This window comes from Chrysochloris asiatica, unplaced genomic scaffold (assembly GCF_000296735.1).
Source record: "Chrysochloris asiatica unplaced genomic scaffold, ChrAsi1.0 scaffold00234, whole genome shotgun sequence".
NCBI classification, from domain to species: Eukaryota; Metazoa; Chordata; class Mammalia; order Afrosoricida; family Chrysochloridae; genus Chrysochloris; species Chrysochloris asiatica.
This window is the reverse complement of record NW_006408752.1, coordinates 2,487,337-2,504,257: the sequence shown is the minus strand read 5'-3', so window position 1 is coordinate 2,504,257 and position 16,921 is coordinate 2,487,337. Positions and strand designations below refer to the sequence as shown.

Genomic DNA, 16,921 nt, shown 5'->3' with positions numbered 1-16,921 from the left:
GCAACATATTAAGTCCTTCAGGGCAAGGGGTCTTCAAAAACCGAAAACACAAACACTGCAGTCCTATAGTCAGGAGGGAACAGTCGCTGGAGAAGGATGTCATGCTGGGTAGGGTGGAGGGTCAGAGAAAAAGTGGAAGACCCCCAACGAGATGGATGGGCCAGGTGGCATCATTGATGGCGTCAAGTGTGGCGGCGGTAGTGAGGTTGACCCAGGATCGGACATTGTTTCGTTCTGCTGTGCATGGGGTTGCTATGAGTCGGTTCCGACTCGATGGCACCTGACAACAACAACAACAACAACATAGTCACAGAATACTCTGAACATCTCCAAGACTCAAATGAATGTAGTTCATTTAGCTAGTCTTCTGGGAAAAACTGCATTCTTAGGATGATTCAATGAAATTTCTAGGATTCAAGGTACAGTTCCACAAAACACCAGTGAAATTTTACAAAGAAAGGAACGGGGCCCTAATGTACTTTTCTTTGGATGAAGATTCTTAACTTTGGAGGCAATCATTCTCCAGTAGCTACCACCTCCTGAGTGCGTATATATAACAGGAACTGTACTAACAAGTGCTTTTTGGGTGTTTAGTATACTGAATCCTCACAACCACCTTATAAGAAAGATACACTTTCCCCTGCTATATGAAAGTAAAGCATTCTTATGAAACCTTTCCTAAACTGAAATGGTATGAAATCAAGAAGCAATTGTCACTTATTTATATAGAAAATTTTGAGCTGTCCAGACTCAAAGAATCACCTACCAAATCATAATCAAAGCTGCTGCTACTGAGTCTATTACAACTCAGTGACTCCATAGGACAGAGTAGAAATGCTCTTTATGGCTTCTGGGACAGCCACATCTTTTCCCCATGGAGCATTTGCTGGGCTTGAACTGCCTGTCTTGCTGTTAGCAGCCAAACATGTAACCCACTATTTGTTGTTAAATGCCGTGGAGTCGGTTCGGACTCATACAGATTTTTAACAAGTGGCTGTTGAGTTTGAACCTCTGACCTTCTGGTTCAAGCCAACATTACCGCCCAGTGCTTTATCCCTCAGCTCCACACCAGGACACACCAAACACAGTCATAATTTATTTCATCCGTGTTGCTGTGCGCCGTAGAGCAGATTGGAATTCATAGTGACCCCATGTGACAGACTAAAAGTTCCCCACAGAGCTTTCTAGACTGCAATCTTTTTAGAAGTAGATGCCAGGGTCGCCAGGGTCTTTCTCCTGAGGAGTCACTGGGTGGGTTGAATCGCCAACTTTTTGCTTAGCAGCAGAGCCATTAACCGTTGCGCCACCAAGGCTACTTTATTGTATACTTAGACATTCTAAAGTAAAAAGTATTAACTCCATATTGTAGGTAAAATACATAAAGCTTGCAGAAGGTAAATTGCTCCATCAGGGCTCTAGGAGAAATGAAAGGTTAAAGGTACAGCCCACGTCCGGATATTTGCATTCCATTGAGCCATCTCATCCGCCCAATCCCACCTGACGGCGGCCCCGTAGCCTAGCAGACAGGGGCTGGCTGGTGCACTTCGCGCAGGAGTGGCGAGTCGGCAAGACCCGACGATGGGGGGTGTGGCCGGGGCGCCGAAAGTTCGGAGTGGGCGTGGTCTAGCCGTGTGTTCCGGCCTCGGGGCGTGGCCTCCAGCAGGTGAGTCGAGCGGCTCCGGTTTCACTGAAACTTACTGGGAGCTGCGGAGACAATCACCGAGGCTCCAGGTAGGGGTAACTTTCTCTCCGAGCAGCGAGTGGGACTCTGAGTGCCCCGTCAGAGGAGGTGAGATCCGTGCCCGACCAGCGTCGGGCTGCTGGAAGGATGCGGTACCCCAGCGTGGCATGGCTGCTAGGGGCCGCAGTCTTGCTGGTGGCCGCTGCCTCTTGCAGTCACACCACCCAAGGTGAGAAATTGGGGGAAGGACGGCTCGTACTGCTGGGACCTTGGGGTGCACAACCCTTGGGCCGCGCGGGGTCCTGGGCTCACTGGGTAGATGGTGGAAGCGGTTGAAGTGTGCGAAGGTGTTCCGCCGCCACCAACTCCCTGCACCCCGCGATCTCCACTCCGCGGTTTGGCTGGGGGGTATCCCTGCGCCGGGGAGTCACCTGCAGAGATGCGTGGTGGGAGTGGACAACTAAGGTCGACAAAGCCCGGCAGGAGGCAGAGATTCCCCCAAAGAAAGATGATCACGCCTCGTCTCGCTGACCCGACAGGTTTTGGTTCTGGGGAACCCCAGTCCCTACAGCTCTCGGTGGCAGAGGAGGGTGGCAGGGCTAAGTGCCTCGTCACAGGGCGCTCCGCCTCCCCTCCGCTGGGTTGGTGTCTGAAAACACAAAAGTCATTAAGAGCCTTTCACACACCCAGGCGACTTCCTCCGTTCTGCCCCGCGGGGTTCCAAGGCCTTTAGGGAGTTGGTAGCGCTGGCAGGGAATTGTCTGGTTTCTGTCTTTACCCATTTTTTAACCCCTTAGTGGCCACTCTTCAAGACCCACACAGGGCCCGCAGCTCCGGGCTAAGCGGGGTGGCCACGTAATATCCATGGACATTCTGAAAGTCGGTGTAACGAACATCTAGTTTTAGGCCATCTGGCCTTCACGTAGCGCTGTAGGATAAGCCCTAGACTGCTAACCACAAGGTCTGCAGTTCAAACCCATCAGCCACTCCGTGGGAAAAAGATAAAGACTTTCTGCTTTGGTAAAGATTTGCAGCCTCGGAAACCCTATTTAGGATTACCCTGAGTTGTAATCGTCTCGATGGCAGTGAATTTGGTTTGGTTTGGGATTCGCAAAAATTTTAGGGTTTAATTTATTGGGTGTGGTGGAGTGGATTTCTATGCATAGCGACTCCATGTAACAGTATAATTGCCCCATATTGTCTACTAGGAAGTTCTGGTGTGGTGCTGTAGGATGAGCACCGGACTGCAAAAGATCTGCTGTTCAAACCCACTAACTCCTCCTTGTACAGAGTTGCAGTGAGTCGGAACCGACTCAATGGCACTTAACAAAAACAACCATCTTTACAGGAACTTACTGGCCGGCCTTTCTCTTACAGAGCCTCCGGGTGGCTTGTGTAGTAGAAAAAGAATGACACAGAGGTCTGTAGGCCGAGCCTGTCAGCGCTCCGGAACCGAACAGAAGGAGGAAACAGCCCAAGAGCATGGCCGCAGTGCTCTGGGGCTGCCGGGGGTGAGGAGCTCGGGCCGCCGGTGTTAACTTCCGGAAACTGCACCCCCATATCGTTATTCTGATGCTAAAAGTCTTTTTGGTGTTTGGGGACTACTAGTTGCTATCGGTTCCGACCCATAGCCACCTTGTATAGGGTTTTGAGGAGCAGCAGGTGAGCTTGAACCACCAACCTTGCAGTTTGGTGCATTAACCCATAGCTCCACACTAGGACTCCTTGCGGACTACTTGGGTAAAATTAAAGGAAGATTTTAATTTCCCTGTGAAATTTGTATTCCTGTTGTAAAAGGCAGTTTGTCACTTGTTCCCCCTTTTATTTAAAAATAAAAACAAAACAAAAGATCACTGATTTTTATTAAAAATGGTTGGATTAAAGGTAATGTAACGTAGCCACAATTCAAACATTTTTTAAAAACTCCGAAAAGCAAGGTTTTTTTAAGTAGTTGATTTGTCTTGTTTTCTTTGTATTTAAATAAATGTTTGGCAACACATTTGCACAAAACCTGATCTGAACTCCTGGGAGCCTGTTCTTGTTCTGTGTTTATCTCCTTTTGTGTAAAGGCGCAAACATTTTGCTGCAGAAATCTTCATGTATTTTACTCAGTGTGCATAGAGAAGCTGTGTTATAGATGGAATATGCAGGATTTATTTACCTTTTACATCTTAAAAACTTTCAACTGTCAGACACATTTGGCCTCAAAAATTTGGACAAGGCAGTGTAGACCTGCTTCATATGGGAAAATAAATGAAGGTGGTATGCAAAAAACTGAGATTTTTGCCAGACACTGACCTTGTTGTTAAAGTGCCGCTGAGTTGTTTCCAGCTCATAGCAGCCCTGTGTAGGGTTTCCAAGGAGCAGCTGGGTGAGCTTGAACAGCTAACTTTGTGGTCAGTAATCCAGTGCTTATCCTACAGTACCACATCAGGACCCCAGACACTGACTTAGGGTGACTTTATTAACATTGAGGGCAGTTTCTCACTTTTATCTTCCTCTTCATAAAGAACAAATTGTAGTAAATTGAATTCGATGGGAAAATGTGATTCTTTTGTCTCTGCTGTTAACAGAATAGGGTGTAGTAGTATAAGCTTGAAAACCATATGTACACATTTTTATCTGTCAATACCAGAGTTAGAGCCGTTGAGTCATTTCTGATCCATAGAGAACCCTGTATAGGGTTTCTGAGGAGCAGCTAGTGAAGTATTTGTGGGAAGTACTAAAAACTGAGATTAACAGTTTCCCATTTACATTTGCCCTTTAAAGTTGGATACTTAAAATTCAGTAGCAAATTTTCAAGAAAATCCGTGCTTATAGAAGATGCAACACTTGTGGTTCAAGCAGTAATAATCTGTAGGAAGCATACAGTATTTGGGTAGTCATGTGGTAGTGAATCCGGCTGTGAACCGCAAGGTCAGCAGTTCGAAACTACCAGCGGTTCTGCGGGAGAAAGATGAGGTGTTCTGTTCCCGTAAAGATTTACAGCCTCGGAAACCTTGTGCAGGGTCGCTATGAGTGGGAACCGACTCCACAAACGACACTTAACAACAACAAAATTGTTTGCAAAGTGAGCGGTCTGGAGGTGGGTGGGATCCCTGGAGAATAATGGGAGCTTGATTTAATAAAATAAAACTAAGTTACTTGTTAACTAGAGCTACTTGGCTTTTTTCCTCTGCATACTTTTATTCCTCTGCAGGGTAATTTTCCTGAAGGATTGTTACCTAACACTGAGGTTTCCAATAGATGGAGCTTTCCTCCTAATTTGAAACTCTTTAAACTGGTGTTGATTAAGAATACAGTATCACAAAAGCTTTGCTGCTCCTCAGTCTTTGTTCATCTGCTTTTAGTTTTACTCTTCAACATGTTCTCAGGTTTGTTAATGGGACAGATTTTGGGGTTTTCTTCCCAAAGATCTTACCCCAGAACTTAGCCTAGAGTATAACCTTTTCATTTTAAGGACGAGAACATGGAATTGGTTGGGGGTGGGTGGGAGTTGTTGTTGTTAAGTGCCATCAAGTCGGTTCTGACCCATAGCGACTCTTTATAGGGTTTCCGAGGAGTGACTGGTGAAGTTGAACCACCAACCTTGCGGTTCAAAAAGACTATTCAGTCTAGTGCATTAACTCACAGTGCCATAGGGGTAGCAGGGAACGAAAAAAAAAGAGACCATTCCATTAGACCCTGTCTTTATTTTCTGTCACAGTCATAGATAATTATTTGGGACATTTAATCTATCTCCCTGGTAGATAATAAACTCTAAGAGGTCAGGGAGCCAAGTATCTCTAATCACGTTTAACACAGTCTCAGTCACCTAATGGACTTGAGTAAATATTGAATGAGGAGTCCCTGGTTGGTGAAAATGATTAGCATACTTACCTGCTAACCAAAATGTTAGCGGTTTGGTGCTGTGGGTTAATGCACTGGACTGCCAAGTTGGTTTGAACCACAAGGTTCAAGCTCATCAACCACTCCTCAGAAACCCTATACAGGTTTGCTATGGGTCAGAACCAACTTGATGGCTCTTAACAACAACAAGGACATCTTGGAAGAAACTGATAATCTACTTCTGAAAAATCAGCCATTGAAAATTATGGAGTGCAGACCTACTCTAGTACATATGGGCTTTTTGGCTGGACAATGACAGCACTTCATTTAAGGATGCTTATCTCAAGCACTTCTTATTTTTACCATGTTCCTGGCCTGGTAAGTCCCCTGTGATGCATAATTCCATTTCTGTTTTGGAGACTGGAACTTCTAATCTCTTCATTACTGTTTTGTTGGTGGTTCTTAATTATACAGGTAATATATGATCACTCTAGGGGAAAAGGGATTCCTGGTGTGGCACTGTGGGTTAATGCGCGAAACTGCAAAGCTATTTGAACTGCAAGGTCAGCAGTTCAAGCTCACCAGCTGCTCCTCGGAAACCCTATACAGGGTCACTATGGGTTGGAACTGACTCGATGGCACTTCACTACAACTACTAAGGGAAAAGGAACCTGCTAGCATAGTTGGTTAATTATCGGGCTGCTAACATAAAGAGTCATGGTGTGGCACTAGAGGTTAAGCACTCAACCGCAAGGCCGCTATGAACCAGAAGGTTGGCGGTTTAAACTCATCAACTGCACCTCGCAAACCCTATACAGGGTCACTCACTATGAGCCAGAACCGACTGGATGGCACTTAACAACGACAACAGAAAGTTACGTAGTTTGAACCCTCCAGCTGTTCTGGGGGATAAATCTGTTTATATAAAGATTTAAGCCTTGGAAATCCTACGGAGCAGTTCTACTTTGCTCTATAGCATCCCAGTGAACTCAATGGCAGTAGTTGGGTAGGGAAAAAATACACAAAAAAAGAAAGGAAAAAGTTAATTAAACCAACCTAAACTTCAATACCACTGCTCACATTTTGCTGTATATCCTTTCAAAGACACATGCACACTCATATGGGGGTACACGATATGTAGCCACATATGGCAGAAATGTTGTTGTTACAAGTTTGGTTATATAAACTAATCAGTAACATCAAATATGAAATGTTCAAAAAAAATTTTTTTTTCTTTTTACTTCTTAATGTCATTTGTGTGGCGCTGTGGGTTAATGTGCAAGACTGCAAAGTCAGTTTGAAATGCAAGGTTGGTGGTTCAAGCTCACCAGTAGCTCATTGGAAACCCTCTAGAGGGTTGCTATGGGTTGGAACGGACTTGATGGCATTTAACAACAACAATGTCATTTGAGTGAAGTTTACAGAGCAGATCATCAATTTTTACATTCAATAAATCTTATACTTTGCTTCATTACATTGTAATCCTCTCCAAGTATCATCAGTTAACACGATTTACATTTATTTATCTCATACAATGCTAAAATATGTTACAAAAGGATGTATCACAGCCTTAACCCACAGCACCAAACCTCTAACATTTTGGTTAGCAGGTAAGTATGTTAATCATTTTCACCAACCAGGGACTCCTCATTCAATATTTACTCAAGTCCATTAGGTGACTGAGACTGTGTTAAACCATGGTGATAAGAGACACTTGACTCCGTGACCTCTTGGAGTTTACTTTTAAAAAATTAATACTCTGGAAAGACTCATATCATACAGTATGCTCAGTCTTTGCAAACAGAGAGAACATGGCAGTGAAAATGAAGATGGGACTTTAAAAAGTGTGGTTGATCCCCTAGCTTGCCTGGTAAGTTACCAATTAACCTGGATAGGTGATGTTTTAGTGAAGTTTGTGTTGGACTTTCTTATGGTTTTATTATCTGGGAAAGTGCTAAAAGGAAAACACTGCATTCTGCAAGGACACTGTGACGATTTATTAGATAGTATCTATGGAGATATCTGTGAAGGTTTGTCTTTCTCCACCTGTGTGCTCTTAGAGAGAGGTGAAGGGCAAATGCTGATTTCAGGGGAGGAGGGCATAGTAGAGAAGCAGGAAAGCGAAGAGAGTTAGCTCAAAATAAAATACTTGCTTTGTACTGGGTTTGGAGAGTGGGCCACAGAGGACACATACTTCAAATAACATTAAAAGTTTTATATCCTTTTTTTTTTTTTTTTGAAATTGTAGAAATCAAAAGGCTCTAAAAAGAAGGGAAAACACCCCATTCTCTTACATCTCCACTCTCAACCAGACTTCTCCTTGTCCAAAAAGTTCATGGAAAAATGAAATTAAAATATAATACAACTTTTTCACCAACTTTATGAAGGCTGCTAGTATTGATAACATTCATGGAAGTAAGTAGCAGTCAAGAAATCAAACAACAATTTGCATTGGGCAAATCTGCTGCACAAGACCGTTTGAAAATGTTGAAGAGCAAAGATGTCAGCTTGAGGACTAAAGTGCACCTGACCCAAGCCATGGTATTTTCAGTAACCTATTATGCATGTGAAAGCTGGACAGTGAATAAGGAAGACCGTGGAAGAATCGATGCTTTTGAGTTATGGTATTGGAGGAGAATATTGAAAGTGCCATGGGCTGCCAAAAGAACAAGCATATCTGTGTTGGAAGAAGTGAAGCCAGAGGTCTCCTTGGAGGCCAGGATGGCCAAACTTTGTCTCTCATGCTTTGGACATATTGTCAGGAGGAACCAGTCTCTGGAGAAGGATATCATGTTTGGTAAGGTGGCGGGTCAGAAAAAAAGAGGAAGACCCTCAGCGAGATGGATTGGCAAAGTGGCAACATCAATGGGTTCAAGCGTGGCAACAATTGTGAGGTTGGCCCAGAACTGAGCAGTGTTTCGTTCTGTTGTACATAGGGTCACTATGAGTCCGTATTGACTCGATGGCACCTAACAACAACAATATTGATAACACTAGAAGGATCATATGGTACATGCTGCCCTATAATAATGTGTTTTATTATCTTATAAATGTATTCATGAACAGTATGTAGAAATCTGTTTATTCTTTTATAGGAGGAATGTTATTCATTGTATGCATGTCAATTTAGTTAGTTTCCTTTTTGATGGACGTTGAGGCTGTTAATATGTTTTTTACCATAATAAATAATGTTCTACTATATATTCTGTAAGGAGCTCTGGTAGCGTAGTGGTTACGAATCAGGCTGCGAGCCGTAAGGTCAGCAGTTCGAAACTACCAGCTGTTCCACAGGAGAAAGATGAGGCTTTCTGCTCCTGTAAAGATTTTTACAGCCTCGGAAACCCTGTACAGGGTCGCTATGAGTCGGAATTGACTCCACGGCATATAGCAACAAATATATTTTGTATACTTATAGGTTTTTTGTGCACTTTTGCTACTATATGCGCAAAACAAATTCCTGGAAACAAATTGCTTAGGTCATAGGGCAAGCGTGTTTTAAATCTCGCTGCATTTTGCCATATTGTCCTCCAAAACATTTGTAACAATTTGCACTCTGAGGAAAAAAAATCCAAACAGAAGTTGTTAGGTGCCCTTGAGTCTGTACTGACTCATAGTGACCTTATATACAACAGAACAAAACACTGCCCTTTCCTGTGCCAACCTCACAATCGCTGCTCCTCTTGTACCCATGCTACTGCCACTGTGCCAGTCCATCTCGTTGGGGTCTTCCTCTTTTCTCTGACCCTCCACTTTACCAAATTTACTATCCTTCTCCAGGGACTGGTCCCTCCTGATAATAAGTCCAAAGTATGAGAGACGAAGTCTGTCCATCCTAGCTTCTGAGGAGCTTTCGGCTTCTAGTTCTTCCAACATAGGTTTATTTGTTCTTTTAGCAGTCCGTGGTACTTTTGATATTCTCTAACACCATAACTCATATGCATCAACTCTTCTATGGTTTTCTATATTCACTGTCCATCTTTCATAGGCATATGAGGTTATTGAAAATACCATGGCTTGGGGCAAGCGTACCTTAGTCTTCAAAAGGACAGCTTTGCTCTTGAACACTTTAAAGAGGTCTTGTGCAGCAGAATTGCCTAATGCAATACATCGTTTGATTTCTTGACTGCTGCTTCTATGAGTGTTGATAATTATTCGAGCAAAATGAAGTCTTTGACAACTTCATTCTTTTTTATCTCCACTTAACTTGATGTTATGGAGTCCTGGTGTGGCGCTGTAGGTCAATGTGTCAGACTGCAAAGCCGTTTGAACTGCAAGGTTAGTGGTTCAAGCTTACCAGCTGCTCCTTGGAAACCCTTACAGAGTCGCTATGGGTCGGAATCGACTCGATGACACTTTACAACAATCTTGATGTTATTTATTGTTCCAGTGGTGAGGATTGTTGTTTTCTTTACATTGAGGTGCAACCCATACTAGAGGCTGTGCTCTTTGATCTTCATCAGTAAATATTTTAAGTCCTCTTTGCTTTCAGCAAGGCAGGTTGTATCCTCTGCATATCATAGGTTGTTAATGAGTCTTCCGCCAATCCTGATGCTAAACAATCCAGTTTATTCAGACAATACAGCTTCTCGGATTATTTGCCCAGCATACAGACTGAATAAATAGGGTGAAAGAATACAACGCTGGCACACACCTTTCCTAATTTTAAACCTTTCAGTATTCCCTTGTTCTGTTTGAACAACTGTCTCTTGGTCTATGTACAGGTTCCTCATGAACACAATTAATTGTTCAGGAATACTCATATTTTGTAATGTTGTCTATAGCTTTTCATGATCCATACAATTGAAAGCCTGTGTGTAGTCAATAAAGCACAGGTAAACATCTTTCTGGTATTCTCTGTATTCAGTCAAGATCCATCTGAAGTCAGCAGTGATATCCCTCACTCGATGTCCTCATCTAAATCTCTAAATCTGGTCTGAACCGCTGGCAGTTCTCTGTCAATGTATGCTTGCAGCCATTTAAAAATTATCTTTAGCGAAGTTTGTGATGGTAGTGATATTGTCCGATTTTGGCATTCTGGTGGGTCACCTCTCTTTGGAATGGGCACACATATGGATCTCTTCCAATCAGTTGGTCAGGTAGCTGTCTTCCAAATTTCTTGGCATAAATGAGTGAGTGCTTCCATTGCTGCAAGATTTCAATTTGTATTCCATCAGTTCCTGGTTCCTCGTTCTTTGCCAATGCCTTCAGTGCACCTTAGACTTCTTTCTTCAGAATCATTTTCTCTTGATCATATGCTGCCTCCTGAAATCATTAAACATTGACCATTTCTTTTTGGTACAGTTACTCTAGGTATTCCTCCATCTTCTTTTGATGCTTGCATCATTCAATATTTTGCCCATGTTGTTGTGAAATGCCACCCAGACAGTTCCGGCCCATAGTGCGCGACCTTCGTATAAGGTGTGCAAGGAGCTGCTGATGAGCTTGAACCACAAATGCTACGATTGAAACCGGCTTTGTAATCTAGCCCATTAATTCATAGAATCCTTCAGTATTGCAAATTGAGGCTTGAATTTTTTTCTTCAGTTTCCTCAGCTTAAGAAATGCAGAATGTGCTCTTCCCTTTTGGTTTTCTAGTTCCCGGGTCTTTGCACATTTCATTATATAATATTTGACTTTGTCTTCTGGAGCTGACCTATAAAAAATTCTATTCAGCTCTTTTACCTCCTCATTTCTTCCATTTACTTTAGCATCTCTACACTGGTGACCAAGTTTCAGTGTCTCCTCTGACATCCATTTTGGTCTTTTCTTTCTTTCTGTCTTCTTAATGACCTTTTGCTCTCTTCTTGTATGATATTCTTGTTGTCATCCCACAACTCTTCTGGACTTTGGTTATTATATGTATTATATTATGTTTTGACTCTTGTGGACTTGTTTTCATTTTCTTCAGCTTTAGCATGAACTTGCATATGAACAACAATTCATGGTCTGTTCTACTGTCTGCCATTGGCTTGTTTTTAGCTGCCATTGAAGTAGTCACACTCATGGCGACAAACACCAGGCACATTGGAACCTAAAGCTGCCTGATCCTGCATCATTCCCATGATTGGTTGAAGATTGAACCATTGTGATGCATAGGGCTTTCATTGGCTTATATTTTGGAAGAAGATGACCAGCCTTTTCTTCTTATCTCTCACACTTAATAATTTGGTTTGGAGAGGAATTACTACACAATCCTGAACTGGTTTTCACTAACTGACCCATCAAGGGACTGATAGATAAGAATTGTTGTTAAGTGCCATCAAGTTGAATTCGACTCATAGAGACCCGGTACAGAGTTTCCAAGGAGCAGCTGGTGAGTTTGAACCACTGACCTTGTGGTTGGCAGTCCAGTGCTTATCTGACAGTACCATACCAGGAGTTAGGAACTAATGAGTGTAGACCATTTGCAAAAATAAAATACCAGTTTAAAAAAGGTTTTATTTTTTATTTTTTGCATTTCTTTTTGTGGTTTTGTTTGAATAAGGGGGTGGAAGGTGCCTGGAATTCTCAGACTTTTAAAACTCTAAGGAAATTGTTGAAATTATATTGTGAGCTTGCTTATTGCATGCAGACTGTCTTTTGCTGTACTAGGAATCTTGAGTTGGCAAGTGGAAAAAACTGAACCCAGTCCAGCTTAGGATAAAAGGGGACTCTTTTGGAGGGGAGGGGGAAGCTCATATGATTAGAAATTTCTTACAAAAAATACAACCACCAGAATGCTCCTTAGGACTGAGGATGGCTAGGTATTGCCTTGCTTACTTTGGACATATCATCAGGAAAGACCAATGGCTAGACAAGGACAGTATGTTTGGTAAAGCAGAGGGCTCAGTGAAAAAGAGGAAGTCCTTGGATGAGAAGGACTGACCCAGTGGCTGCAACAATGGGCTCAAACATAGGAATGATTGGGAAGAAGGAGTAGAAACAGGTAACATTCTGTTCTGTTATACACACGGTCAACATGAGTCATAGTTGACTCAAAGGTAACGCGCAAGAACAACATGAGCAGAAAACAGGCATGAATGGGGTCTGGGATCTCCTCATCTCTCCTCTCATACTGTTGTGTGTGTCTCCCAGGTGTCAGTTTTTCAGACTTCCTGCTGCAGACCCACATCTGAGGGACACACTGCCTCATTGTCAGGTCTTCATGACTTCATGTCCACAGGGCAGAGGGAGTTTCTTTTTCTCTCAGCACCCATCTGTCGAATTCATGGAAACTCCTTGATTGGCTTTGCCATTGGCTCATTCTTTTGTGGTTTTCAGATCAGCTGAGGGATGGATTCTATGATTGGTCAGGCCTGCACCATCCTCACTACCCACCCCCCCACCCCCCCAGGGTACTATGACTCAGCCCCCAGAACCACCAGGTTTGTCTGGGGAGAAGCAGTTCCCCCAAAGGAACAGAAAAGAAAGGAAGCAACCTTTGCTCTGATACTGACTTCTCTCTCCTGGTTGATAAGACCTTTTTCCTCTGAGATGACACACACAATCCCTTTTCTAAAAGAATAATCTTTTTCTCTTGTTGTTAGGTGCCATCAAATCGGTATTGACTCATGCGACCTTATGCACAGTAGAATGAAACTGTGTCCAGTCCTGGGCCAATCTCCCTAAAGTTGCCATGCTTGAGTCCATCGATGCTGCCACATGGCCAATCCATCTCTTTGGGGGTCTTCCTCTTTTTCTCTGACCCTCCACCTTACCAAACCATGATATCCTTTTCCAGTGACTGCTCCCTCCTGACAATATGTCCGAAGTATGAGAGACGAAGTTTAGCCATCTTGGCCTCCAAGGAGCACTCTGGCTGCACTTCTTCCAAAACAGATCTGTTGGTTCTTTTGGCAGCCCATGGCACTTTCAGTATTCTCTTAGCTGTTTCCATATTGCATGTGTCTTGCATTCCAGGTAAAAGGCATGAGGGGAGTAAACTTTCCGAATCTGAAGATCAAGTTATTTCTTATTTTGGAAAGTGTGATAGACAAAAAGTCCCTGGGTGGCGCAAATGGTTTACACATGACTGCTAACCCAAAGGTTAATGGTTCAAACCTACCCAGCTCCACCATGTGAGTGATACCCAGTGATGTGCTTCTGTAAAGATAACAGGCACGAAAACCCTGTGAAGTCATTCTACTCTGTAGAATCAACTTCATGGCACTGAGTTTGGTTGGTGGGCTGATTCGCTGGTGAACACAATGTGGGCTGTGGAGTCAGACAAACCTAGATTTCAATTCTGCATCTGCTACGGAGTGTTGAAATTTGAAACAGTCCTTAGGTACTGTAGTTGGCCTCACTTTCCTTATAGGAAAAGCGATGATGAAGTGCCACCCCTTTAGTTTTACCATAAGGACTAATAAGATAGCATATATAAGGAAGTAGCACAGGGTCTTCATTAGATGGCCCCTTTATTTTTCTTCTCCTTCAAGTGCCAACTGGGTAATTCTTTATAAGTTAAGAAGCCTTGGCAAAGCAAAATATGACAACAGATAGTGATCGCTTACTTTAACCTTTATTTGATCACTTGGTACATGTTGTGAAGTGTCCTCAAGTTCATTCTGGGGTGTTCTGAGGAACAGATGTTGCTGTTAAGTGCTGTCAAGTCAATTCTGCCTCATAGCGACGCTGTATGGAATTTCCAAGCAGCGGCTGGTAAGCTTGAACTGTCAGCCTTGTGGTTCAAACCGACCTGGCACCACCCCAGCAGCTAATGGGTTTGAACTGCTAACCTGGTGGTGTGATGTGGGATAAGCACTGGACTGCAGGTCTTATACATTTAGCTGTCCCAGTGCCAAACAAGTGTGGCGCTGTGGGTTAATGCACCAGACTGCTAAGCCGTTGAAACTGCAAGGTCAGCAGTTCACACTCACCAGTTGCTCCTCGGAAACCCTATACAGGGTCGCTATTGGTAGGAATCGACTCGACGGCACTTAACAACAACAACAGTGCCAAACAAAATGCCTCTGGAGTACACTAGGGATTCAATTAAGTAGAACTGCTGAACTACTGAGATACCAGACAGAATTTTTGAAGATGACTGATCAGTGCTGTCTTAGAAAAGCAAGATCTGAAGGTTATACTTCAGATATATACCACACTCAGCAAATGTTCAACTCATTTCTGAACTTAACCCACATGTTTACCTGGACCTAACTGTTCATGTGAACATGCCAGTTTATCAGTGGCAGCCTAGGGAAGACATGATAGTGGTTATCTGCCAGGGAGTCGATTCCAACTCACAGTGACCCTGTATACAGTTTCCAATCCTGTAAGCCTTTATGGGAGCAGAAATCCTCATCTTTCTCTAGTGGAGCAGCTGATAGATTTGAACTGCTGACCTTGTGGTTAGCAGCCCAACTCATAACCCACTATGCTACCAGGCCTCCTTGAAGTTACACTGTCTAGGTTTAAATCCTTCCTCTGCCATCTACTTTCTTGAGTGGCTTTTGGTTGGACAATTTTCTTAATATATTTGTGCCTCTGTTTCTTCATCTTTAAAATGGGGTAGCAAAAATATTAACCCTATGGGTCTAGTAGGAGAATTAGATGAGATAGCGTATAAAGACACTGAGTACAAAGTCTACGTCCCACATTATACTTATATATGTTCGGTAGGATAATCACTGGACTGCTAACCATAGGTTGTGGTTCGAGTCCACCAACTGCTCTGCAGGAAAAAGATGAGGCTTACTGCTCCCGTAAAGATCCACAGCCTTGGAAACCCTATACAGGGCCACGGTGAGTCAGAACCGCAACAACAAATGCTCAAAATAAAAGCTGTGGCCTATGTATTGAAATATGATTTAGGTTATTTTCAAAGTTTACAGACATCAGTGTATTCTGCATATACCGTACAACCCTCCCAATTAATAAGAACAATACTCATCGAACAAAGCAAGAACAAAACCAGACATTAGAAAGCACAACAACCCCACCATGCAGAGAAAGCCTCCATCAGTCTTTGGGTAACCCTCCAATAGTATGTTTTTGCCTTAATCTACAGTGCTTTTAGTTGGCCAAGCCAACATTACTGCTAAAACGTTTATTTCTGTAGTAACCCTTGTCTTCTTTCTTTGCCTTTCTTGTCCAGGACTCAGTAAAAACTCTAAAGGAAGAAGTCTTATTGGTAAGAGCAATGGCTCATCTCAAGGCACTGGAAAAGGAACTCCAGGGGAACCTGTCTTTTTTGTGGATGCCTTTTCCGCCTCAGTCCTCACTGGAAAACTGACTACTATTTTTCTCCCAGTTGTCTACACAATTGTATTTGTGATTGGTTTGCCAAGTAATTGCATGGCCCTGTGGATATTTCTCTTCCGTACACAAAAGAAACATCCTGCTGTGATTTACATGGCCAATCTGGCCTTGGCAGACCTCCTATCTGTTATCTGGTTCCCCTTGAAGATTGCCTATCACATCCATGGCAACAACTGGGTTTATGGGGAAGCTCTCTGCAAGGTCCTGATTAGCTTTTTCTACGGCAACATGTACTGCTCCATTCTCTTCATGACCTGCCTCAGTGTGCAGAGGTACTGGGTCATTGTGAACCCCTTAGCGCACACCAGGAAGAAGACAAACATTGCCATCGGTGTGTCCCTGGGAATCTGGCTACTGATTCTGCTGGTCACCATCCCCTTGTATACTGTGAAGCAGACTGTCCGCCTTCCAGCCCTCAACATCACAACCTGCCATGATGTTTTGTCCGAGGAGGTGTTGGTGGGCGACATGTTCAATTATTTCCTCTCACTGGCCATTGGAGTCTTTTTCTTCCCAGCCTTCCTCACTGCCTCTACCTATGTTTTGATGATCAGAGTGCTGCGATCTTCTGCCATTGACGAAAACTCAGGGAAGAAAAAGCAGAGAGCCATCAAACTCATTGTCACTGTCCTGGCTATGTACCTGGTCTGCTTCACTCCTAGTAATCTTCTGCTGGTGGTCCATTATTTCTTGATTAAAAGCCAGGGCCAGAGCCACGTCTATGCCCTGTACATCACTGCGCTCTGCCTCTCCACTCTCAACAGCTGCATCGACCCCTTTGTATATTACTTTGTTTCAAAAGATTTCCGAGATCACGCAAAGAATGCCCTCCTCTGTCGAAGTGTCCGCACTGTGAAGCGGATGAAGGTATCCCTTTCCTCAAAGAAATTCTCCAGGAAATCCAGCTCTTACTCTTCAAGTTCAACCAGCGTTAAAACTTCCTATTGAGTCTTCCAGCTCTCAAAATGGAAGTTTTTCAGTAGAATTTGGATGCCGCTTTATATTCTGGGATGTTTCTGATGTTTCCTAACAGAGTGGGTCTGGTCACATGGCCACATACCTTGGTTATGCAGAACATCCCTCAAAAGTGCTAGAAACTTCCTTGTTTGCATGAGAAAAGGCCCTGGAATTAGCATAGATGTTATCAGTTTCAGAATTCCTCTACTCCAG

The 16,921-nt window shown here is 43.3% G+C and overlaps 1 protein-coding gene across 1 annotated transcript; it reads left to right on the top strand.

Annotated features, from left to right (window-relative positions):
• Positions 1-1,578: 1,578 nt before the first annotated feature.
• On the top strand, positions 1,579-16,699 carry F2RL1 (coagulation factor II (thrombin) receptor-like 1). Its single transcript, XM_006873303.1, has 3 exons — positions 1,579-1,663; positions 1,758-1,910; positions 15,588-16,699. Exons 1-3 carry the CDS (start codon positions 1,579-1,581, stop codon positions 16,697-16,699), a joined length of 1,350 nt encoding a protein of 449 aa, XP_006873365.1.
• The last annotated feature ends 222 nt before the right edge of the window (positions 16,700-16,921 follow it).